This window comes from Watersipora subatra, chromosome 4 (genome assembly GCF_963576615.1).
Source record: "Watersipora subatra chromosome 4, tzWatSuba1.1, whole genome shotgun sequence".
NCBI lineage: Eukaryota > Metazoa > Bryozoa > Gymnolaemata > Cheilostomatida > Watersiporidae > Watersipora > Watersipora subatra.
In genome coordinates, this window is record NC_088711.1 from 14,387,953 (window position 1) to 14,415,682 (window position 27,730).

The following is a 27,730-nucleotide window of genomic DNA, read 5'->3' on the forward strand; positions in this document are numbered from 1 at the left end:
CATATGCATTGGTCACATATTTGAGGGGGATAAGGATAGGTGCGTTAGTGGGCTCTCTGCTGTAATTTTTTTACGGTACGTAAATTTCATGTATTATCCGATTTAATTGAAGCAGCAAGACTAATATGGTGTTATGATACTCTTGTAGTATTTAAAACAAATTGTTGCGTCTCCACTCGTGAACCTTTATTTCGAAACTGTCTGGTTCTGTCGGCTAATGTTGTTTCTAACAAAGCCAGTCAAGTGCCAGACCACCTTAATGGTTGCAAAAGGTTTGCTAAACTCATAAACATAGTGATAATTTTGTCTGGTAAACATACCGTTTAGAACAATTCAATGGTTAGAAGTTGACTTTCATTATCTGACACCCTGGGTACATAACAGACATTTATTTGAGCACTTGGCGTTTTAGTAGTACTGTACACTGTTAAACAAATTCGTAAGCAGAGTGCTTTCGCGTGTCTACAACGTATGAACAGTGTTAGTGTTTTCATGTTGTGGTTGTTTGGGAAAATTCGTTGTCAGCAATCTATTGAGGTTATAGATGCGGGTCAATGCGTTGATTCAATAGTGCCAGATGTGTTTCCTCGTACACGTATCACTGTGATCATTTTAGATGAGACACAACTTAACTTTTGAGGATTATATTTTTTTATAAACATTGTATAAGAAAACGTAGCAGCATAACGCAAAGTAAAACTTTCATACACCTGAGAACTAAAACCTAGTGGAGCGTTTCATTGAAACGACAACTAGTTTATTTCTGGCCAGTTTCATGTTGTAATCGATATTGGGTTTGTTGTGTAAAAAGTTAAACCATGGCATAATATGTTCCCGAATATAAAATCTAAGCGCAACCTGTTATACTGAGAGCATTACAGATGGTTAAGGAAATTCAGCTAAATATTATCACTAACTTATCTCATGCCTCTCAGGCTGTAAAATCAGTTGCTAATTCCGACTCAAGACACTTTAAAAAATAACTTTCATAAAAATACTATGATGGCGAATGACAGTGACTAGCATTGACCTTTATTGTAGCATCGTTGTCCATAATGTGAAAATCTGATTTCAAACTAGTGGCTAAAATAAAAAAGCTGTGTTCAGATGATCAACTCCCTTGGTACTGATATATCATTCCCCAGCCTAATAACAAAGATGGTCTGTGTATATGTTCTTTTACTTTGAAATACAATTGATTGACACCAAAAATTTGTTGACTGTCATTTGTTCAGTTTGTTGCCCTTTGCCGTCAAAGCTAAAATTTGCCTGAAAGCTCCACCATGCAATTTTGTTAATTAGCGCAAGGTTTGTCGTAAGAATGATTGCATTTAAAATATACAATCTATACAAGTTTAAATTTTTGTAGTTTTGAGAACCAGCTGTGAAAGTAACATCGGTTTTTGCAGTTTGTTTAAAATGCAGGCACCCGTTTGCTAAGAAATATAAACAGACATGCGAACAAGGAAACAGTGTAAAAACATGGTTTTTGATGAATTTGAATGATTGGATGGATTGTTTTGCTTTTAATAGAGCCTGTGAGTCGAGGCAAGTTCTCAAATATGATTTGAATAGGGAAAGTCCTGTATAAGGATATCTCTATGATATATACTAGTACCCTTGCAGCCTAGTGTGTCGTGAGAGATCGTCAGTTATGCCTATAACGCTAAGATAATAAGTGGCTATATAATTATTCAGGAATACATAAAGGCGGTTGATTGGTGCAGGTGTTAGAGTGTCGGCCTACCAATTTGAATGTCATGAATTGGAGTATTCTTAAAATCAGTCTTTTATCTTAACATTTAACCCTGGCCTCGGCCAAGTTCTCCACTTGAGTTTGGATGGTAATTTATCTAGCTGCACTTGTTAGAAAAATATGTATATATATTTATATACAACTATATATATACAACAATATATATATACAACTTCCATGACATTCTGGTTTGTCGTGACTCGTGATAGATCGTCAGATGTGCCAAAAAAATAAATAAATAGCTGCGTAATTGTTCATAAATACTTGGAGTCGATCGATTGATGCAGGTGTTATAGCATCGGTCTACTAATGTGAATATCACGAGTTGAAGTATTGTAGAAAGTTTAATTTTTTATCATAACCTTAATCCCTGAATACAGATAGCGACGTACAGGTAGTACCATATTTTTGTAAAACGATAAATACATTTTGGTTTTGCTTTATTGTAAACATATAAAGTGTTTGTTATTAGTTTTACTTTGCAGAGTAGACTGTGCTGTCTAGAAAAAATAAGCAAATCGTTTTAAATGTAAGTTGAAGACGTGTGCTCCCCATCAACTTAAATATTGTAAAATGACCGCAATCATAGTCTATAAAACCAGTGAAATTGATCAGAAAAAGGAGAAAAGTTGTCGATGCCAACCAATGGTACTGCAGTTACGGTACAGCCCACAAATTCAAAAGTTAAGTCTCATTTGTACTTTTCAGGTGAACAGTGGGGTGAGTTTGTAAAATTCATGGAACGGATTAGGGCCACATGTGTCAAACTCACGGCCCGCGGGCCAAATCCGGCCCACTATGTAATTATATTCAACCCACAAGATAATTTTACATAATTATCGTTATTCATGGCCTATCGATATGAACCAATACGGGTTTAGGTTTGGGCTACAGATCCCTTAATGGAACGCTTCATCTGCCTTGCTGTGTACTTTTCTTATTAATTAAGTCTTGCTATTATTTATGTTCCAAAAACATTTAGATTTATTGTGTTCAATGATTTTTTTTCGTTCGGCCTGGACCTACAGTGTGTTTTGGATTTTGGCATCTTGTACAAATGAGTTTGACATCCTTACATCAGTAGGCGGTAAACTCCCTACGGTAAATGGTAAATTCCTTATAACGTAAACGTTCTAGGAACAGATTATTTATGTTGTAGGAGTGCATACTGTGCTGTATTTTCTTTCTTTCCATAATAAACCTTTCTATCTAGAAAAAATGTAAAAAAAGTTATTTCAATTGACATTGAAGGTGTGTGCTTCCTAAAATTACTATAAAACGTAAGATTACTGTAATCAAACTCTAAACCAAGTGACAGTTGAAAAAAATCAGAAAGGTTGTCGATACAAACCAATAATACCAATTACTGCACTGTCTTTAAATTAAAAAGTTACGTCCGATGTTTGCTATTTGAAGGGCCAAAAAGGGGAGTTTGAGAAGATCTCGAAATGGATTAGGTAATTTACATGTATTTTTATGCTCATATAACTTGAAATTCTTACAATGTAAATGTTCTTGGATTATTTATGTTGTAGTTCCAAGCATTCACTGTATATAACTAATTGCATAAACTCGTATTACAAATATTGACGCTTTCTTTGTACCGGATATTTTGTGTGTATTTTCAAGTAATATAAATCTTCAAACTCATGTGAGGTGAGTTGAAATAATCATCACTATCATAAACATTGTTATGAGAATCAGTTGATGCTCAACATTGAAGGATTTCGTTAGTTTGCCCTGCCAAAATATGTAAGCTAGCTGTCTAGATTGATTCATTTTTACCCAGCTCAACCGAAAATAAAAATTATTCTGTTGTAAATTTTAAATATCAAAAACTAAATGCAGGAGTTTTTTTTAACAAAATTGTTATTTTTAAAAATTATTTATTGTTATCATGGTGATGATTTTGGTGAATATGTTAATTCTATCACTGAAGGTAAATGTTTTTCCTAAATCTACTAGGTAAGGCGTTCATGTTTTTAGATAGATATTCACTTTATTTATACTGGACAAATTAGACCATGAGACCGGCAACAAAGATAGGGAAGTAAATTATGTGTATTGAGAGAAAAAGCTCTTTATGCGTAATGCTGGTCTATAATGTAAATTGACAAGGTGCTGGTGTCTGGTATAAGGTGTAGTGGATTTTTGGGGAAGTAGGAATGTAGTACATGGTCAGGCAGATTGGAGATATAATAACACATTTAGCTCCTCAGCATTTAAGGAATTTGAACACTGATTGTAACTTTCTATATGAATAAATACAATAGGTGACCAAGGATAATCGATTTCCGTAATGAAAGAGTTACAAACATCACATTTTAGAAATCATATACACTGAATAACACTGAATATCCCTTCATCAATAAATATATTCTCAATTTGCAGGGTAACATGGTATGTATACAAAATGCTTTATGAAGTTCAGTTACTGGCTGGGTTGCACTCACAATAGGTTCCGTTTTTTGTTACCAGAACTTTCAGTAAAATGGTTGGTGGCGATGCTCGGGATAAGATCATCAAGTCCAGGAGAAGGGTGACAGATGCTAGAAATGTTATCAGGCAGCAAAAAGTTGGAAAAGTTGGAGACCTAAGAGCGGTCTTGCCTCGCAAAAGAGGAAACATTGGAAAAAGGTGAGTAGTTGCAGCTACATTTAGATTGTATAAAAACTGATGAATTTGTCAATTATTCTATTGAAGAAAGCTGAATAATTTTTGAGTCAGTCAATGGACTATTTTCACTTGCATCTCCTTTTTTCCTTTTTAATAATATCAGTTTCAATAATTTTATGTAAAATATTCTCGATTTGTAAAAATATTAATTTGTGGGTGGAATATGTTGCCCAATATAAAATATAGTGCTAGTTTCACTGAATGTTATCTTTGCTTGAGCGAATGTGCCATTGAAATGTTTTTGTACATATCGCTAGTTAAAGATCTGTACTCCGGAAATAGATTGTGATTGGTTGAAGTATTTAGGAACCTAGGCAAAAATTTTGTAAGCAATAACTGACGATTCTTTTCATGCGTCATCGAATGGCTTGTCGAGACCGAAGTTGCTTTTCCGGCTGCATCCCAGTATATGTGTACATTTTATCAAGTTACAAAAAAGCGGATGCTTCAAATATCTGAAATTTGATGATTGTACATAAAAGACTGCTTAGCAATGTGGTGTTAACAGATTGCTTTATTTGAACGTGACCTTTAATGTGTGTAGTGAATAATATCTTCACCGACATGTAATTCCAGTATTTGGGGCTCAACTACTGCATTCTGAACATAATAAATAGTAAGAGAATGGCAATACATATCCATTTTATCAAAGTGTATTAGCAAAAGTTATATAATTTACATAACTTCTCTGCATAGAGACATGAGTTTGAGTAAATACTTTTATGGAAACCCGGCAGCACACTTTTTCAATCCGTAACAAATTGTTTAATGGAAATATAGTTGTATAAGACAGTGTTTCTGGCAATTTATTAAAAAGTGGCGATGCTTTGTGTCCACCAGCTCGATCATCATTTATCTCATTGCTGCCTCTTGTCATGAAACCAACCCTAATGTTGCGGGGATTGTTTCATTAACTTTCTATAAAAGTGAGCAGTGGGCCAGCAGTCTGTTACTGACCAAATATTCACAGACAAAGAAGACCTAGTAGGTTATGTTGAACAATTATAATGAAGAGATGAAATGTTTCACTAATTTAATGTATTATTATCCACATGTTGCTGTAGGTTTTGTCAAGATCCGTTGAACGTAATTTTTTGAAGTGCTTCTCAGTGTTCTATCAGAAAAATTCATTAAAATATTTGCTTTAACTGAAATTGTTGTTACAATTTGTCTATGTAACTTGAATGTTCAATGTCTTAGCGGACTTGTATCTTAACTTATCTAGATGCTTTCTATTATATGTATGCGATAAGTATGGGACGCTTACCGTGCACTATGTGAAAATGTTGGTAATGAGGTCTAATGCATCCTTACATCTATTTTAAGCAGCCAGTGGCTGTGTGATTTATTTTTTTGTCACTACTTGCTGGCAATTCGATAGAGAGATTAGGTCATTTTCTGTTTGATATACATCTTACACTAAACTAGAAATCATTAGCTGGTGAATATTCAGATCTTGCCCGAAATGCCGTCTCTAGCAAGTCGATAGTTTGAGTTGATCAATATATCAATATCCCTCATTTTGGTCTCTCTTCGATATCATTAAAGGTTGACTTGCAACAAAATTCACATAACAGTTATTTGATATGAAAAGATTCACCATGTCTTACTCTGTTGTGTTGTAGGTGCAAAATATGTGGGAATGTGATTACATGCTCTTAAAAGCTCAAAAACGAACAGTTAATCGCAGCCACGCGAGACCGCCGTAGTTTGGATTCCCTTTCCAAAACGGCTCAAATGTGACGTAGCTGTGTTAGATGGTTTCTGTTCACACTTTCTTGCAACCTTATTCGTCAAAATATTTCACAAATATACTTCACGCATTCAATAAAACCATGTCTATTGTTCTTACGCGTCTATTTTATCGTCATTTTAATGTGTCACTTTTAGCAGTGATATCTTATACCTTACCGTAAAAATTCGTTTAATTTTTTAGCCTTTGCTTGAAGGAGTACATATCATTGTTTTATAATCATGACGACCCTGTTGGTCACTTGTGATAATCGAAAAGTGCTGCAGAAATTATTTGCGAAGTATTGGGTCACATGATCAGATTACGACTCGCCGATTAGACCAAACCGAAACAAAACTGTAAAGTAGCGAGCATCTATATTTGATACGGGGTCTTCGGTAAAACGTGCTACGATAAGTTTTACATTGAGCTTTTTATTGCCCTTTCAATTCATGGGAGAACATCACGTGACAAGACGATAACCAAATCTCATGACTACGTCAGAGAAATGAAGAGATTCCAATCTACGGCAGCTTTTCGTTTTTGAGTTTTTAAGAGCTTGTAATCACATTTCCACATATGTGGCACCTACAGCACAACAGAGTAAGACATGGGGAATGTTTTGATACCAAATAACTGTTAGGTGAATTTTATTGCAAGTCAACCTTTACGTAACAGAAAGGTTAGTGTGAAGATTTATTTGAGAAACTAGCGACCTGCTAAGGGAGTGCTCAAACCAAACTGTTATCAGAATATATGTTTTAACAATCCTTCACGCGTCTGTTGAACTGTTACAAATTGTTTCATGAAGAGTTGTCTACTCTTTGTCTAGTGTTGCATACAATAAAAGAAAAGACAATTTTCCATTTAGTCCTTTGTAACTAGTAATGTACAGTCGGTCAGGATATATAATGCATAACTCACTCGCAAACTGCTACCTAATTGCACTGAAAATCATTTACCTAGTTTTTGCTGAACAGTTCATGAATTTCTTCATGTATTCCTTGTTAATATCAAGTTAGAGGTAGGTTCTTCAGCTTTGCCTTTTTAAACCTCACAGAGGACGGGGTTTCAAAGATTTGCGACTGACTCTTGGAACTGCTAGAGGTTCTAAAGCTAGAGTGGACAACAAGTCTAGACCGCAGCTTGTGTATGCAGGAGAGAAACCTACGCAGACAAATTACAAAGGGCCTGTGGTAAGCTAGAGCACTGTTGAGTAGTTTCTAGTAGGGTTTGAATTGACCCATTACTGTTTGTGTGCAGATGGTAGTCTTCATGCTATAGATGTACATTTCATGGCGCAGCTGAACATATGGGTCATCATGTTTAAATGACTAAATGAAGCTGTCATTGTGATACTTTTACTTGATTAGTCTTGGTATAATATCTAGCAACTGCAGTTAAAACAGAATAATAGGGGCATTGGGACAACACATCATTTTTCATTATTCATTATTCATATTACCTTGTACATTTGTTATTCTTTTGAATTTTTCTTAGAAGCTAATGTTTTTTACCATTACTTATTTTTTTAATTTGCAATTTTCAAATGTGTCATTTCAATTTCAAATGTGCCGTTACACTTATATTTTGGGTATCGGTAAATCTGTAAAAGTTAAACGCTTTTCACGCGGACAATTGTATTATCTAGAGTAGGAATTGCCTCTACATTCTTTCCCCTTTTGGTCAAAGTATTAGGCAAGAACAGTTCGATATTTCATTTTTACGTTTGTGCCAGTATCATCCATCAACACTGAATACAACAGGCTTTTGCTGCAACAGTAATTTATTTATACACACACTTCCATGTACTCATTATTTATTTTTTTGTTAATTTATTGGAATTGCACAAAAACATAATTCTCATGTTATGAAGCTAAGTTAGTGCTTCATACTAATTTAAAGTTATGTTGTGGTTTTTTATCGCATTAATAAATCAGATATATAAAATTACATTTCTCCATCATGAAAGTTGAGTAGCACACAAATGGTAGCATTGAAAAATGTATTTCGTTTTTACAAGTGATTTAAATAATTGGCTCCAATAGGCGAGTGCTTATTACATTTAATGATTCTCTAACCTTTTACTATAATTATTATAAATCAATAATCAATTGTTTGTGTGGAACTGCACTGAACTGCACTTTGATTGCAACTGTTATGTGCAAATTTGTCAGTCTTATTCGATATCTGTAGTAATGGGGTCCATTTTAACAAAGGTCGACCGCACTGCGTTTTAACATATGTTTTAGTATAATAGGGACTGTTTGAGAAAACGCCTACATTTTTAACATACATGTATGCCTATGTACTAGGAACAGCCATGATTCTGAATAATTATATTAAAATCACCAGATTTTTAGCTTCAGCATCTAGGGATTGTTTTTGGCATCCGTGTTACGGCTAATACATTTTCAGGTTGCAAAGAGAGGGTTTGCTAGGTTAGCTTGTCAAGGTTTACAATTTCTCAGATATCAACTTGTATAAAATTAGAATTAACAAGATCTGTATTGCAGTATTAGTAATCATGCTGAAACACTAAAGCAGGATACAAAGCCGACAAGCTTGCAGGTTTTATCATTACTTGTATAATGTTACTAGCTGAATGTCTGGCATTGTACAGATATTAAAAAACAGCTTATAAGCAATAGCAGAAAATGTAATTGTCTTCGGCTAATTTGAGTAAGATAGTATACATATTGCTAAACTTACTAATAAGAGCCATGAGAGCAAGCTTTAGTGACATTGCGAGTAATGCCGAGGTTAAATCTTTTGCGATACAGATTTTCCATTGCTAAATTTTGATCGCTATAGCTAGACAGACATCGAACGACAACAAATTTTGAGAAATATGTAGATAGTGAAAAGTAACCAAGTCTAGACAGTGTCATAGCTGTAATGGGTAGAATAATGTACACACCTGGTTCGCATTGGTCTTTTGACATCACCAAATCGATAAGAAACATATCCTTGGCTAATTGTACACGCAGATGAAGACTCTTTGCTTATGTGTAAACATAAGTTGCCTTCACCAGCTTATGTTTACACAGTTCACGGACCCTGTACAAGTGAACTATTTAAAATTGGAAAACATAAAAAGCATGGTTGAGTTTTTAGGGTGGCTATTAGTTGTTAGGGTGGCTATTAGTTGTTAGGGTGGCTATTAGTTGTTAGGGTGGCTATTAGTTGTTAGGGTGGCTATTAGTTGTTAGGGTGGCTATTAGTTGTTAGGGTGGCTATTAGTTGTTAGGGTGGCTATTAGTTGTTAGGGTGGCTATTAGTTGTTAGGGTGGCTATTAGTTGTTAGGGTGGCTATTAGTTGTTAGGGTGGCTATTAGTTGTTAGGGTGGCTATTAGTTGTTAGGGTGGCTATTAGTTGTTAGGGTGGCTATTAGTTGTTAGGGTGGCTATTAGTTGTTAGGGTGGCTATTAGTTGTTAGGGTGGCTATTAGTTGTTAGGGTGGCTATTAGTTGTTAGGGTGGCTATTAGTTGTTAGGGTGGCTATTAGTTGTTAGGGTGGCTATTAGTTGTTAGGGTGGCTATTAGGCTATTAGTATAGTAGAAATAACATAAAACCCTAGCAATGCCGGTCATAACATAACGCAATCAGCATGCGAGAAATCAGTTTCAACTGTTCATTCTAATTCATTATGTTTACTAATAATGATGAACTCTGTAATTATGGTAGATTTCATTGAACAGATTACGTTGTGTTTATTTTATCCTTTTCAGGAATGACTGCACGCGTGTATTAATATTAATTTGATATATCGTGAAATGTTTTATATCTTTAAGCATGATTTCATGGTTTTACAGTAACATCAAAGTGCTGAGCAATTTTGGTCACTACCAGAAAACATCCGAGTTGATCATAACACTTTTTATTGCAAAATGTCTTTCAAGCTATGATCAGTTGACTAGGCTGTTTATTTCTTACCATCCATTGTTACAAACTTTAGTCGCCCTGACTAGTTTAATACTGCAATAGGATTGGTGTCAGGTGGTGTTTTCTATAAGCCGGTGAGTATATTTATGATGTATTATTGTTGTTTATGGTTATGGATGCAGAATACCAATGTGACGGTGGGCCGTGGTGGCAAAATGACAATCTCTCGACGAAGAGGGCGGTCTATCGAAAGAGACACCGAAAAGGTACAGCCCACAGGAATTCCGGCACACATGAGAAGACAACCATCACCTCCTGCCCCTCGAGCTGCTCGGTCTCCTTCTCCCAAGTACCGTGAGGTGTCATACTCCCCTCCTACTCAGCCTGTTGCCCGCCCAAAGAGCTATTCTTCAAATCATAAGAACAGTCCAATGGGGAGAAATTATGATCCTAATCAAAAGGCATATGGCGATTGGAATACTTCGCCAGTTCCACATACGCATTCCTATAGGACAAGGTCACGCTCTCCCATGCGTAGACCTGACGGAATTGCCAGCTCTATGCAGTTTGAAAGAGATGTGAGAGGCTACCACACCGACTCCAGAGGACGTATGCCTGACCCATTAATGGATCCTTATCGCATATATCAACACAGATCATCATCACCTGATGAACGGGATATGGTCTTTTCTTCCGCATTTACCAGAGACAAACGAATTATGAGAGATGATTTTTTGCATCGGTCACCTTCACCAGATAGGTAAGGCTGGGGTAGACATATCGCATCATTTTTGCTGCTTCAAACGTAACCTTATCAACAGTGAATTGTATTTCTTAGCTTTTTGCCCAACCCATTTCTGGTCTGTCTTCTTAGAAAAGATATCATATGTATTGAATATGATCGTGTTAGTAGAATGCCAGTGAGAGATCATCGGCAGACACTTGCTTACGGAGACAGTTATGCACTACCGGAGCCTCCCTACCAGCCAGTTTTGCGAATGGACCAACCCGCTATGAAGAAGTCATCTTCTCGCAATGAAAAATCGGCATATGCCGACTACAACCTGGTATCTGTCATGTTAAATATTTGATTCTGGAGCTCATACTGTCAAATCGTTACTTACAAACTTGATTCTTTCAAAAATATGATTTGTATGTTAAAACACAATTATCAGAAGAGAACACGGTAATTCATATAATTGGTTCCTCACCCTAAAAACCTATAGAAAATCCTTATTAAATAGTGTACGAATTACACAACATTAAGACAAATGCGTTATATAAAACTATATAAAAGACTAACTGTAGAAAGCTCAATCATATCTATAAAAAAAACGAAGTACTAATAAAAAAGAGGCTTGCATTGTTACTGTAAAGATGTTCATGCAAAGAAAGGGCAGCCTGAAACAAATAACTGCGGAGAGATTGAACATCATAATTTAAATTAAAGTTGAAATATCTAGAATCAACACAAACAGTATATGGATGTTAATTTTAAAGTTCACATATTTTTAAGTTGTCCTAGCTCCAATCTGTATTGTACCTTCTCTCCCTATGTTCCATCCATTTCCTGTATTGTACCTTCTCTCCCTATGTTCCATCTATTTCCTGTATTGTACCTTCTCTCTCTATGTTCCATCCCTTTCCTGTATTGTACCTTCTCTCCTTATGTTCCATCCATTTCCTGTATTGTACCTTCTCTCTCTATGTTCCATCCCTTTCCTGTATTGTACCTTCTCTCCTTATGTTCCATCCATTTCCTGTATTGTACCTTTTCTCCCTATGTTCCATCCATTTCCTGTATTGCTAATGTTACGCATCAATTCTCTTTTTAACAAAAAGGTGATGACTTATTGATAACCTACATTATTTATCCCACGACCAAACAAGAGTGAAACGATTGATTGGGAGAATTATGATAAATGCACATGTGCACACAACTCCTGAAAAATTATTCGTTAACGGCCGTCACCAAACCCTTGCAACGAAATCCTATCAACAAATTTAACTATTTTTCAGTAAAGTCGTTTAAGTATAATAATGATACAAAACGCATATAAACCTATTTAAATATGTTACCAAGCCTTTGAAAGGTTGACGCAAATACCTAAAACTAACCCATCTGATCGGATTATACATAAATAGACAGATTTATTAGGACGAAAATCGTCACAAAACGCTTGAAAAGCTTCGTTTAATAAAAGTTAAGACCGGAAATTGAAACGCCGAGCGACAGAGAATAGAACGATAAAGTCTTGCCACAAATCGCCACAAAACGCTTGAACAGCTTGGTTTATTAATAGTTTCGACCGACCTACGAAACGCCAAAAAAGCCGTGCGACAGATAGTAGAACTGTTTACTGTGTACTGTTTGTCTACTGTTAGAGGCGTAGACCGATTTACAGGTACGAAAATGTGGTACACAGTTTATCAGCCTACGTTTTTGTCCAATTACCGAAGGTTTTTCAAATTATCTAGAGCATCAGCCAGATTTCTTTACATCATATCTAAAAGGTAGGGCGTTACTACAACGCCCTTTTATGACAAGAATATTTCTTTATTTCACTCCAGTTTGCATAAAACTTCCAGACGCGTAAATGCCAACGCCTGCTCTCTGTTACATATCGCTGTCAAAACCATTCTACATTCATCACAACACAACCAACTTTCAAACTGTATATTACACATCAGTTTGCCGTTTAACGATTAATATTGCATTTCAGAGATATAATAAACATATTTCTTTATTGTTGGCATTGTTGTTGTTAGTTAAATTACGTACAGTAGGTTAGGTCTACAGCTTGAATTAATATTTATTTTATTATTGTAAAACATAAGTTTGAGATAATTAAATATTTATTTTATTAATATTTATTTCTTTTACATATCGTTGTCAAAACCGTTCTGCATTCAACACAACCAACTTTCAAACTGTATATTACAATATATTTTACTTGTAATATTGCATTTCAGAGCTATAATAAACATATTTCATTTTTGCTGTTGTTAGTTAAATTACGTACAGTAGTTTAGGTCTACAGCTTGAATTAATATTTATTTTAACCAACAACCAACTTTCAAATTGTGTATTACACGGCAGCTTGCCATTTTACTTTTAATATTGCATTTCAATATAATAAAAGATTTAATAAACATATTTCATTATTGCTGTTGTTAGTTAAATTACGTACAGTAGGTTAGGTCTACATCTTGAATTAATATTTATTTTATTATTGTAAAACATAAGTTTGAGATAGTTAAATATTTATTTTATTAATATTAATTTCTGTTACATATCGCTGTCAAAACCGTTCTACATTCAACACAACCAACTTTCAAACTGTATATTACAATATATTTTACTTTTAACATTGCATTTCAGATATGTAATAAACATATTTGATTATTGCTGTTGTTAGTTTAATTACTTACAGTAATTTAGGTCTACAGCTTGAATTAATATTTATTTTAACCAACAAACAACTTTCAAATTGTATATTACACGGCAGCTTGCCATTTACTTTTAATATTGCATTTCAATATAATAAGAGATATAATAAACATGTATCATTATTGCTGTTGTTATATAAATTACGTACAGTAGTTTAGGTCTACAGCTTGAATTAATATTTATTTTATTATTGTAAAACATAAGTTTGAGATAGTTAATTATTTATTTTATTAATATTTATTTCTGTTACATTTCTGTTGCTCCTTTTTAGAGTCGTGCTCCCTCAAATTTATTTTATATCATCTCAAACAAGTCTCATTTACATTATACTCTGTCAATTCCTGCTGAGAACTACTTTTTCGACAACCAACAGTACCCTTTCTTTTTTCCATTACTACTTTGGTCGTGGGCTGTATGACAGTGGAATTTCTAGTTTAATTTTTTGCATACAATTTAGTAGGTGTTTGTTTAGTTTTTATAATGCATTCGTTTTAATAGTAGTTGTAAATATCTGAAGTATTTATTTGGTTTTGACAGTTAAAGCAAAGGTGGTGACAGATTTTCTTTGTACGTCAAGGTTTTACTGATCCTTTCTGATTTTCCACCACCGCTGGGTACTAATATTAATACTATGTTATAGGAAGAGTAATTCTATTGTTGTTCCCTGTTTCCAGTCAACTGATGCGAGTCGACGAGGTCGAGTAGCACAGGTCGTTCCTCAACAGAGAGCTGGAAACCTCCAATCCACCCAGATATACTACTGTATCAGAGTGACGAGTCTCTCACATGAGGTCTCCGAGGATGATGTAGTGGTATGCATTTTGTTTAGATTGTAGAGCTTTTTTAATTCATCCAAAAAACGGGGTTTGGCTTAAATACATTTACACTCGTTGTCTCGACATTCGTAGAACTTTACATCTTTTCACTCACTCACAACATTTCTGCATGTTTAAACATGGAGTCCGAGGACTCATCTAGCTTATTGTACCAATTGTTTTCCCATTTTTATTGCAGCAAATTGTTATAATGCAGATTTTTTCCATTGCAAAACTTACAAAATTATATGTCACCGTATACAAAGTGAATAGCGATACTACATTTAGTAAAGACTGATGAACAGTTAATAGCGATACTACATTTAGTAAAGACTGATGAACAGTTAATAGCGACACTACATTTAGTAAAGACTGATGAACATTTAATAGCGATACTACATTTAGTAAAGACTGATGAACAGTTAATAGCGATACTACATTTAGTAAAGACTGATGAACATTTAATAGCGATACTACATTTAGTAAAGACTGATGAACAGTTAATAGCGATACTACATTTAGTAAAGACTGATGAACAGTTAAGAGCGATACTACATTTAGTAAAGACTGATGAACAGTTAATAGCGATACTACATTTAGTAAAGACTGATGAACAGTTAATAGCGATACTACATTTAGTAAAGACTGATGAACAGTTAATAGCGACACTACATTTAGTAAAGACTGATGAACATTTAATAGCGATACTACATTTAGTAAAGACTGATGAACAGTTAATAGCGATACTACATTTAGTAAAGACTGATGAACAGTTAAGAGCGATACTACATTTAGTAAAGACTGATGAACAGTTAATAGCGATACTACATTTAGTAAAGACTGATGAACAGTTAATAGCGACACTACATTTAGTAAAGACTGATGAACAGTTAATAGCGATACTACATTTAGTCAAGACTGATTAACAGTTAATAGCGATACTACATTTAGTAAAGACTGATGAACAGTTAATAGCGATACTACATTTAGTAAAGACTGATGAACAGTTAATAGCGATACTACATTTAGTAAAGACTGATGAACAGTTAATAGCGATACTACATTTAGTCAAGACTGATGAACAGTTAATAGCGATACTACATTTAGTCAAGACTGATGAACAGTTAATAGCGATACTACATTTAGTCAAGACTGATGAACAGTTAATAGCGATACTACATTTAGTAAAGACTGATGAACAGTTAATAGCGATACTACATTTAGTAAAGACTGATGAACAGTTAATAGCGATACTACATTTAGTAAAGACTGATGAACAGTTAATAGCGACACTACATTTAGTAAAGACTGATGAACATTTAATAGCGATACTACATTTAGTAAAGACTGATGAACAGTTAATAGCGATACTACATTTAGTAAAGACTGATGAACAGTTAAGAGCGATACTACATTTAGTAAAGACTGATGAACAGTTAATAGCGATATTACATTTAGTAAAGACTGATGAACAGTTAATAGCGACACTACATTTAGTAAAGACTGATGAACAGTTAATAGCGATACTACATTTAGTCAAGACTGATTAACAGTTAATAGCGATACTACATTTAGTAAAGACTGATGAACAGTTAATAGCGATACTACATTTAGTAAAGACTGATGAACAGTTAATAGCGATACTACATTTAGTAAAGACTGATGAACAGTTAATAGCGATACTACATTTAGTCAAGACTGATGAACAGTTAATAGCGATACTACATTTAGTCAAGACTGATGAACAGTTAATAGCGATACTACATTTAGTCAAGACTGATGAACAGTTAATAGCGATACTACATTTAGTAAAGACTGATGAACAGTTAATAGCGATACTACATTTAGTCAAGACTGATGAACAGTTAATAGCGATACTACATTTAGTAAAGACTGATGAACAGTTAATAGCGATACTACATTTATTCAAGACTGATGAACAGTTAATAGCGATACTACATTTAATCAAGACTGATGAACAGGCATTTTTAAGCGTAGTTTTATGCTTTTATTGAAGACAAACAATTTGCTGTATTTTAAAATTTATAAGTTTTGAGCAGCTCTAATTTTCTAAATTTCATAGAAGCACGGATTCTAAAAATATGGTTTTGTACGCTAAATATTGTCAGAATAATCATCAAACTGCTTACAATACATCTACTAAACCGTGTTAAATGATTTTAACAGAGTTTGTGTCAAAAGTATATTAACTCATTCGCATCCGACTAATTTCTAGTCGATTAGCCCCAGATACCGCTAATTTTTTGGAAAGTTGTCGTAATTCAAATTACTACTACAGGAGACAGCCTTGAGATAATTTACTCATTCAAATTTCACAAGAACCAGCCAAGAATCTCCTCTTTTAAATTATATTACATTCATATAGACAACTCATATCCCTTTTATGTAGATCCGTGTCTAAAAGAAGGTAGTTTCAGGAAATTTTTAATTTTGAAAAAACTGTTATTTGCTGAAACAAAGTTAGATTTTCACCATAAAAATTGCAAAATATACAAAGTTTGACTGAAATTACTTATTTATTACATACAATACATAATTATGAATATTATTTATACATATGCAGTTAGTCATGAACATGAAAATCATGAAACTCTAACGTCGAACTTTTCCTCACGAGTATCATCCTTCAAACAAAAGCATAGCAAATCTATATGCCAATATAACTCAAATAAAAAGTCATGAAAATGTTTCAAATAATAAAAATACGTTCAACAACTCTGTTCTTGACTTTTCCGACTTCATAGTCAGCTCTAAGAATTAATATGATCCTATCGAAGGTGAATGATTACGTTAGTCTGACTACGGCTGACAGCCTGAAGAGTGCATTTTTATTCGAGCATAACGATTTAAATTGGCAAAATTAAAAGTTAATAAAAACTTTGAAACATTAAAAATAATGTTTTAATTTGATTTATGCAGTCTTTCAATGCCTTACCACTTATGAATCTGCATATTTACTTCTGGAGTTGAAAAAAATTATCGCGAACAATAAAATTTCAAGTCGGTACGGTGATTTCCGGTTTTGGCAGATATTGAGATTGGTGTACTAATTTGGTTATAGCTTTTGCCAGAGATGTCATAGAGGCATATTTTAAAGTTTGTCTGATTGGCCAGAAATTTCTTCTTTCTAACTAATCAAAAATTATCTTTTATATTTTAAAAATAGCGATGCAAGGAGTTGGTAAATTTCAGACGCGAGTTAACTCGCGTTGGGTGTCTAGCAACGTTATAAACACGCGAGTTAACTCGCGCCTAGGTGCGAATGAGTTAAATTAGATGCAGAGTCTGTTAACTCCTCTATTTGAACTGCTGCTCACTTGGACTTTGTTCCAACCCGTCGATACTGTGTCGTGGTTGTTGGAATGGTGTACGTGACACACGGAGATGTCCCCACTTTCTGGGTTCTAACTTAACAATTTCCTCTAAATAAAGTTCCAGTAAAGTTAACAAATTTCACCTTTAGACATTTCAAATGTTGAAACAATACTTCTCAACACGTGAACAGTAGTGAAAGTAGTGATAGCTGGTATGTAAAGTATCTATATACAGTCAAACATGGATAACTCGCCCACGGATAGCTCGAACACATGGTTAACTCGAACGGTTTCTTTGGTCCGTTCCCACGTAATGATAAATTGCTATAGATAACTCGAACTTAACACTGTTAACTCGAACTGTTTTTTGCCCAACGGCTACCGAAACGGTTGTTATCGCTTTAGAAAATCACTTTATTCCAAGCCATAGAGGTAAACCTCAACTTTTCGTAATTCATAAGCGTCGTTATTACCACCATCGGCAAAATATTTTTGTCGACGACTTTTGTAAAGGTTTGGTGAAATTTGATTTATACCAAACATCCGCTTAGCGATCGCCCTTCGGAAGCAAGGTAAAGTGAGGTAATCTTTGCATGAACTTTAAGAAAAATCGGCAAAATTGATCGTGGGTAAAACGCTCAAAAGAAAAAGATGTCTTTTCTTTTGAGCATTTCAACAACGATCAAGTTTTGCCAATGTCAATCTAAAAAACGTCCTGGCAATAACATCACCTCAAACAACAAACCAATCTCAAGTGATGGAAAAATCTCTATACTTTTTGATAAAAACGGTTTAAACTTTACATTAGAAGCATTTAATTTGAAACAAGCCATTTGTGCTTTTGATTTATATTATAGTTTGTATATGTACATGTATCTACTAATAAATAAGTAAATACATGGACTTGTGACAGTGCTCTGATAACTTGAACGCTCTGATAATTCGAACACATTCACTCGGTCCCGTGAAGTTCGAGTTATCCATGTTTGACTGTATATTTCTCAGTCTGTCATTCTGGCTATAGCTATTATTAGAATAGCTGTAGCTGGACAACAATGCCGATGCAACGTCATGGCCTACCACCATTAGAAGCCTAGCACGTATTAACTAGCTTACTGGATTTACTAGCTTAGAATTAGTAAGCTTACTAGCTTACTTAGTTTATAAGCTGATTTTTAACACCCGGGAGCAACGCCGGGCACAGCCAGTTAATATATAAACCTTGGAATAATTATGGTAGAACTCAACATGCCAGCATGTCATCATCTTCTTTGCTGATTCTGTATGGAGTTGTGTTAATTATAGGAGCTGTTCAGTGACATCGGGCCACTTGTTTCAGCGAAACTAGTAAGCAAAGGACACGCTGAGGTTTGTTTTGTTCACAAAAAGGATGCCAAGACTGCGATAGATAAATACGACCGAAGAGAACTCGACGGTATTCCCATGAATCTGAAGTTGGTTGAAAAGTCATCAGCAGGAAGGTAAATACGCTTCTAATACGTGAAATTGATTTTCTACTTGGTGTAAATCTATCCATCAGTGCTCTTTTTGATGCAGATTTGGAACATGTGTTGATATGAAGGAGAATGATTAGGTAGCTAATATAAAGGAAGATGATGTGTTAGTACAAAGGTAGAGGATGTGTTAGTAGCAAGTTAGATGATATGTTAGGATGAAGTTAGATGATGTGTTAGTATGAAGGTAGATGATGTGTTAGTATGAAGGTAGAGGATGTGTTAGTATGAAGGTAGAGGATGTGTTAGTTTGAAGGTAGAGGATGTATTAGTATGAAGGTAGAGGATGTGTTAGTATGAAGGTAGAGGATGTGTTAGTATGAAGGTAGATGATGTGTTAGTATGAAGGTAGATGATGTGTTAGTATGAAGGTAGAGGATGTGTTAGTATGAAGGTAGATGATGTGTTAGTATGAAGGTAGATGATGTGTTAGTATGAAGGTAGATATGTTAGTATGAAGGTAGATGATGTGTTAGAATGAAGGTAGAGATTGTGTTAGTATGAAGGTAGAGAATGTTTTAGTATGAAGGTCGAGGATGAGTTAGTATGAAGGTAGAGGATGTGTTAGTTTGAAGGTAGAGGATGTATTAGTATGAAGGTAGAGGATGTGCTAGTATGAAGGTAGAGGATGTGTTAGTATGAAGGTAGAGGATGTGTTAGTATGAAGGTAGATGATGTGTTAGTATGAAGGTAGATGATGTGTTAGTACAAAGGTAGAGGATGTGTTAGTAGCAAGTTAGATGATATGTTAGGATGAAGTTAGATGATGTGTTAGTATGAAGGTAGATGATGTGTTAGTATGAAGGTAGAGGATGTGTTAGTATGAAGGTAGAGGATGTGTTAGTTTGAAGGTAGAGGATGTATTAGTATGAAGGTAGAGGATGTGTTAGTATGAAGGTAGAGGATGTGTTAGTATGAAGGTAGATGATGTGTTAGTATGAAGGTAGATGATGTGTTAGTATGAAGGTAGAGGATGTGTTAGTATGAAGGTAGATGATGTGTTAGTATGAAGGTAGATATGTTAGTATGAAGGTAGATGATGTGTTAGAATGAAGGTAGAGATTGTGTTAGTATGAAGGTAGAGAATGTTTTAGTATGAAGGTCGAGGATGAGTTAGTATGAAGGTAGAGGATGTGTTAGTTTGAAGGTAGAGGATGTATTAGTATGAAGGTAGAGGATGTGCTAGTATGAAGGTAGAGGATGTGTTAGTATGAAGGTAGAGGATGTGTTAGTATGAAGGTAGATGATGTGTTAGTATGAAGGTAGATGATGTGTTAGTATGAAGGTAGAGGATGTGTTAGTTTGAAGGTAGATATGTTAGTATGAAGGTAGATGATGTGTTAGTATGAAGGTAGAGGATGTGTTAGTATGAAGGTAGAGAATGTGTTAGTATGAAGGTAGATGATGTATTAGTATGAAGGTAGAGGATGTGTTAGTATGAAGGTAGAGGATGTGTTAGTATGAAGGTAGATGATGTGTTAGTATGAAGGTAGATGATGTGTTAGTATGAAGGTAGAGATTGTGTTAGTATGAAGGTCGAGGATGAGTTAGTATGAAGGTAGATGATGTGTTAGTATGAAGGTAGATGATGTGTTAGTATGAAGGTAGAGAATGTGTTAGTATGAATGTAGATGATGTGTTAGTATGAAGGTAGATGATGTACAGTGCAGGTAGATGAAGTATATAGCTATATTAATTAGATATCTTATCGCTTGTAGAGTAAAATGAAAGGAGGTAAGAAGGTTGTACATGCCAGTCCATGGTGATTATATACACTCCTCATAATTTGATTGCATGCTAAGTCAGTTCTCAGGCAAGTGCATTTTTCTGTTTCTCCGAGCACCAATTTCCACTTTCATGAGTCGACTTGCTGGTTTTTAGTATGCCCCTAACATTGGCGGCTCCCAGCGGTGTCTTGAGACAAGCCAGTGCTGGGCATGATTTGAAAGATTTCATGAGAAGTTTGCAATGATACTTTCAGTAACACCATACAACAGCACTATAATTCTCAGACTTTTGGTAACAACACACACCATCGCTATATAGTCAGACATCTGGTAACAACACACAACAGCACTATAATGATCATGCTTTTGGTAACAACACACAACAGCACTATAATGATCATGCTTTTGGTAACAACACACAACAGCACTATAATGATCATGCTTTTGGTAACAACACACAACAGCACTATAATGATCATGCTTTTGGTAACAGCACACAACAGCGCTATAATGATCATACTTTTGGTAACAACACACAACAGCACTATAATGATCATACTTTTGGTAACAGCACACAACAGCACTATAATGATCATACTTCTGGTAACAACACACAACAGCACTATAATGATCAGACTTCTGGTAACAACACACAACAGCACTATAATGATCATGCTTTTGGTAACAACACACAACAGCACTATAATGATCATACTTTTGGTAACAACACACAACAGCACTATAATGATCATACTTCTGGTAACAACACACAACAGCACTATAATGATCAGACTTCTGGTAACAACACACAACAGCACTATAATGATCATACTTCTGGTAACAACACACAACAGCACTATAATGATCATACTTTTGGTAACAACACACAACAGCACTATAATGATCATACTTTTGGTAACAACACACAACAACACTATAATGATCAGACTTTTGGTAACAACACACAACAGCACTATAATGATCATACTTTTGGTAACAACACACAACAGCACTATAATGATCATGCTTTTGGTAACAACACACAACAACACTATAATGATCAGACTTTTGGTAACAACACACAACAGCACTATAATGATCATACTTCTGGTAACAACACACAACAGCACTATAATGATCAGACTTTTGGTAACAACACACAACAGCACTATAATGATCATACTTTTGGTAACAACACACAACAACACTATAATGATCATGCTTTTGGTAACAACACACAACAGCACTATAATGATCATACTTCTGGTAACAACACACAACAGCACTATAATGATCAGACTTTTGGTAACAACACACAACAGCACTATAATGATCATACTTCTGGTAACAACACACAACAGCACTATAATGATCATACTTCTGGTAACAACACACAACAGCACTATAATGATCATACTTTTGGTAACATTACACAACAGCACTATAATGATCATACTTCTGGTAACAACACACAACAGCACTATAATGATCAGACTTCTGGTAACAACACACAACAGCACTATAATGATCATACTTCTGGTAACAACACACAACAGCACTATAATGATCATACTTCTGGTAACAACACACAACAGCACTATAATGATCATACTTCTGGTAACAACCCACAACAGCACTATAATGATCATACTTCTGGTAACAACACACAACAGCACTATAATGCTCAGACTTCTGGTAACAACACACAACAGCACTATAATGATCATACTTCTGGTAACAACACACAACAGCACTATAATGATCAGACTTTTGGTAACAACACACAACAGCACTATAATGATCATACTTTTGGGAACAACACACAACAGCACTATAATGATCAGACTTCTGGTAACAACACACAACAGCACTATAATGATCAGACTTTTGGTAACAACACACAACAGCACTATAATGATCAGACTTTTGGTAACAACACACAACAGCACTATAATGATCATACTTTTGGTAACAACACACAACAGCACTATAATGATCAGACTTTTGGTAACAACACACAACAGCACTATAATGATCAGACTTTTGGTAACAACACACAACAGCACTATAATGATCAGACTTCTGGTAACAACACACAACAGCACTATAATGATCAGACTTTTGGTAACAACACACAACAGCACTATAATGATCAGACTTTTGGTAACAACACACAACAGCACTATAATGATCATACTTTTGGTAACAACACACAACAGCACTATAATGATCAGACTTTTGGTAACAACACACAACAGCACTATAATGATCATACTTTTGGTAACAACACACAACAGCACTATAATGATCATACTTCTGGTAACAACACACAACAGCACTATAATGATCAGACTTTTGGTAACAACACACAACAACACTATAATGATCAGACTTTTGGTAACAACACACAACAGCACTATAATGCTCAGACTTTTGGTAACAACACACAACAGCTCTATAATGATCATACTTTTGGTAACAACACACAACAGCACTATAATGATCATACTTTTGGTAACAACACACAACAGCACTATAATGATCATACTTCTGGTAACAACACACAACAGCACTATAATGATCAGACTTCTGGTAACACACAACAGCACTATAATGATCAGACTTTTGGTAACAACACACAACAGCACTATAATGATCAGACTTTTGGTAACAACACACAACAGCACTATAATGATCATACTTTTGGTAACAACACACAACAGCACTATAATGATCATACTTTTGGTAACAACACACAACAGCACTATAATGATCAGACTTTTGGTAACAACACACAACAGCACTATAATGATCATACTTTTGGTAACAACACACAACAGCACTATAATGATCATACTTTTGGTAACAACACACAACAGCACTATAATGATCAGACTTTTGGTAACAACACACAACAGCACTATAATGATCATACTTTTGGTAACAACACACAACAGCACTATAATGATCATGCTTTTGGTAACAACACACAACAGCACTATAATGATCATACTTTTGGTAACAACACACAACAGCACTATAATGATCATACTTTTGGTAACAACACACAACAGCACTATAATGATCAGACTTTTGGTAACAACACACAACAGCACTATAATGATCAGACTTTTGGTAACAACACACAACAGCACTATAATGATCATACTTTTGGTAACAACACACAACAGCACTATAATGATCATACTTTTGGTAACAACACACAACAGCACTATAATGATCAGACTTTTGGTAACAACACTGATGGTTACTGATATTTTCTGTTGCCACACCTACAATGTATATCATGCAAATGTTATAAAAGCCAGGTTCCTATTCTTATATCCGTTTTCATCAATAATAATTTAGGCAGAGAACTTTCACAATATGAATGGTATGGAATTTATTTCATTTCCTTTTCATTTATCTGCCTGGTCAACGAACCAGTGTCTAGAATTGACTTATGAATTATTCAACGTAACACAAAACACTGCTTCTGGTAAACAAATACCTTCTAAGGGACATTGAAAACTGCTGCACATTAGTTAGCATTAATTTTATAGGAAAACAAGAATTGCAAGACGCATTCATATATCACTAACAGAAATTTGTAACAAAATTGTTTTTTTTAATAAAAATTCCTGCAGTCAATATAACAGGTTCCATCACAGGTATGGTTCACTTTTTGGAAAACCGTTAAAAGGTGGATATGGAATTAAATATGATCCACACTTGAAACACAGCAAATGGCGTCATTTTAAACCCTTGTTGCCGATATTTGCTTTTCGACTATACTTTGCCCAGTTTTCTTCTGGACTCTCGTGCCTTGTCAACCCAACTGAGAACTGACTTCTGTAGCTGATTGCTTAGTGTCTCTCACTGCTTCTCTGTCATCCTTGGCTGATCTTGGTTCATTGTGCTCCCTATAAGGGAGCACAATGAACCTACTAACCAATTGTGGCAAACCCTGTCTCGTTAACCATCCTGTGTGTCAGCGCTCCAACGAAAGGGAGGCAGTTTTTAACATTTTGTAGCTATTTTAATAAAGTATTACAAACTGGACAAGTTTTTTTGTTTATATCGTGGCATTACAATCTGTGTCCAGTAGGCGTTCTTATAATATTCCATATAACGTAAAAAAGTTGTGTAAAGTTTTTGCTTCTTTCTACGTTAAATTCCCATATAATGTAAAGTGTTAAGTCGAGCGAGTTTTCAAATTCGATATGAATGTTAGTTTATAGTTAGAAAAACTGCCGTGCGTATAGTGTTATCTATAACATATACATGTATGTAACTTTCATGCCATTCTAGTTCGTCGTAATAGATCGTTGAATGTGTCGACAAAACAGAGAATAGGATAGCTGCGAAATTGTTCACAAATACCAAGGCAATCGATTGGTGCAGGTGTTACAGCGTCGGTCTACCAATCTGAATGTCACGAGTTGGAGTAACGATGAAAGTTATCTTTTATCCTAACCTTGACCCCTGGGTACAGATAGACAATGACCAGGTGGAACCGCTTTTTATAGTAAAAATATATTGTTGTTTTGCCTTATTGTAGGCGTACAAAATATTTGTTATGAGTTTTACTTAGCAGAATAGACTCTGCTGTTTTCAAAAAATAAAAAAATCGTTGCAAATGAACGCCGAAAATTTGCAGTCTTCATCAAGTTGTAAAATTATTGCAGTCATGGTCTATAAAACCAGTGAGATTGATCATAAAAAGGAGAAAAGTTGTCAATGCAAACCAGTTGTCAATGCAAACCGATAATGCTGCTGTTACGGTACAGTCCACAAATTAAAAAGTTAAGTGTTTCCTTTTGCATGGGTAAAGGAGTGAGTTTGGAAAGATCTTGGAATGGATTAAGCAATTTGCATGTATTTTACTGTTCTTATAACATAAATTCCCCTATAGCGTAAACATTCCTAGAATGGATTACTTACGTTGTAGGAGCGCTTACTGTACTTTAAAGAAACTCCTCTAAAATTTCATTTAGATTTTGTTTATTTAGACTGGCATTGAATTGCTCTTGACTTTCAGTTCGTTGCATTATAATAAATGTGAAGGATGCTTAACAACGAGCACAAGGTACAGATTTTATCGATGCAATTTGTTCAAAAGAAGCTAGCTTAAAGGTCTGGCCGCCCGTAACGAATTACTCGTTAATCTGACCGAATTCACGAGATTCACAGACTTGATCGTTACTTGTGGCCGTACCTGTAAGGTACGGCCACAAGTAACGAATTATTCGTTCAATCTGACCGAATTCACAAAATGAACAGAATTGTCTGAGCTGTGCATGCACACCGAATTCGTCGACGAAACGCTTCTAATTGGCTAAACAATTTTTAGCGAGCACGATTCTAGCAGCTTTTGCAATTAGTATAGTCCAAGGCATGTATGACGACACACAATAAAAGTACAAGTGCAATTCAAATATTTGCATTTCAGACTATGTTTTCTTACTTCTTTCTAGAATGTAGGGTTACATCGCAGTCTAGATGGTTATACGTTAGGCTCATTCATTGGTTTATGTTTCAACTGGGCTATTAAAACTAGGTATATCTTGGCTTGAAAGCTTTCAATCCGCTTTTGTCAACTTGTGTCCTCTCGCTTCTGTTCCACTAGAGCTGCTACTACCCTTTCTGTTTTGTGTCACATACTCTTCATGTGTTCATTGCATAAGGCTAACGCTGCATGTGCTTACGTAAGATTCATGTCAGTCGTTGCAGTAGGATGTTTTAGTCTACGAGTTTCAATGCTGTACGAAGTGTGTTGACAAATCTGATTTTACATCACACATGGCTAAAGATTACACCTACCTTTAATCACCAGAATAACTGCTCCTTGTCTGTGCTCGAGTCATAATTGATGTACCTAGATTTGTAATAACTGATACACCTTGACACAGCCTAATGTTGATATTAGTACATTCAGAGCTGAAGTCATACGTTACATGATACTGGCCAGTAAAGCCAAAAGGAAAGACAGTTCCTAGTGACTAAAAATTTTGTCCAGTTCAATACTCCCAAGTATTTGCAATTTTTGTTTTAGTCGTAGAAGCAAAGCTAGCAAGCTGCTGTTGCGATCCCGCCAGTGGGACAAGCCATCGAATAAAAGGAAGAAAGTCTAGACAGCGGCTCAGTGTGTACAGTACTCACGGCAGCATTTGTCTTGCTTTCATACCACAAGCATATATTTTATCTCATTGTAAATACCTCTTCTACCAAATCTTTAATTCAATAAACATCACGTTTTGTGGAATCTTTAAAGGAAAAACAAATAGTCACATTCAATTGTATGAATTCATGAAGGAAATCATAGCATAGCGTTCATGAAATAAAAGCTAATGCAATGAGTTCTGTAACGCTTAACACAGCCAACCCCTTACATTTATAAGCAGAGCAAGTGATGCAAGGGTATATTTTGATGCAAATCAATGCACCATGCTGATATATATCAATCAGGGTAGAGAAGTAGGATATTGGGCCAACAAAACAGTAAAATTCTTTATTGTGAAATAGCTAATGTAATTTTGCATTGTATTTATAATTTTGTATGCTCGTAGAGCTCGGTTGAGTGCATCTGTGGACATGGTTTTACTTTTGTACTTCCAACTGCATTCAAATAATTGTGGAGTAAGTCAATGGCCCATCTATCCTTTGAAAAAGGATAGATGGGTCGGTATGGAGGATACACGGGTCACCACTTGAGGACACTTGGGCATAAGGGCAAATCTCATGATCTTTGGCTACACATCTAACTGACTGCTTTTCATTTATTACCTTATCTACAGCACTTCCCCAACATCATTTGATGTATAGCTTTTCACTGTT

At 35.1% G+C, this 27,730-nt stretch overlaps 1 protein-coding gene across 4 annotated transcripts; it reads left to right on the forward strand.

The window, feature by feature from the left end:
- Nucleotides 1-37: 37 nt before the first annotated feature.
- LOC137393712 (serine/arginine repetitive matrix protein 1-like) lies at nucleotides 38-27,297 on the forward strand. Of its 4 annotated transcripts, XM_068080378.1 has the most exons (9): nucleotides 38-75; nucleotides 4,235-4,393; nucleotides 7,225-7,360; nucleotides 10,234-10,811; nucleotides 10,962-11,118; nucleotides 14,177-14,314; nucleotides 18,958-19,133; nucleotides 20,885-20,900; nucleotides 26,949-27,290. In XM_068080378.1, the coding sequence occupies exons 2-8, from the start codon at nucleotides 4,248-4,250 to the stop codon at nucleotides 20,892-20,894; spliced, it is 1,341 nt and encodes a 446-aa protein (XP_067936479.1). In that variant the 5' UTR covers nucleotides 38-75; nucleotides 4,235-4,247; the 3' UTR covers nucleotides 20,895-20,900; nucleotides 26,949-27,290. The 4 variants fall into 4 exon arrangements, with proteins under 4 accessions (XP_067936479.1, XP_067936476.1, XP_067936478.1 ...); XM_068080375.1 differs by lacking the exon at nucleotides 20,885-20,900 and having other exon boundaries at nucleotides 26,949-27,297; XM_068080377.1 differs by lacking the exon at nucleotides 20,885-20,900 and having other exon boundaries at nucleotides 10,965-11,118; nucleotides 26,949-27,284.
- Nucleotides 27,298-27,730: the final 433 nt, after the last annotated feature.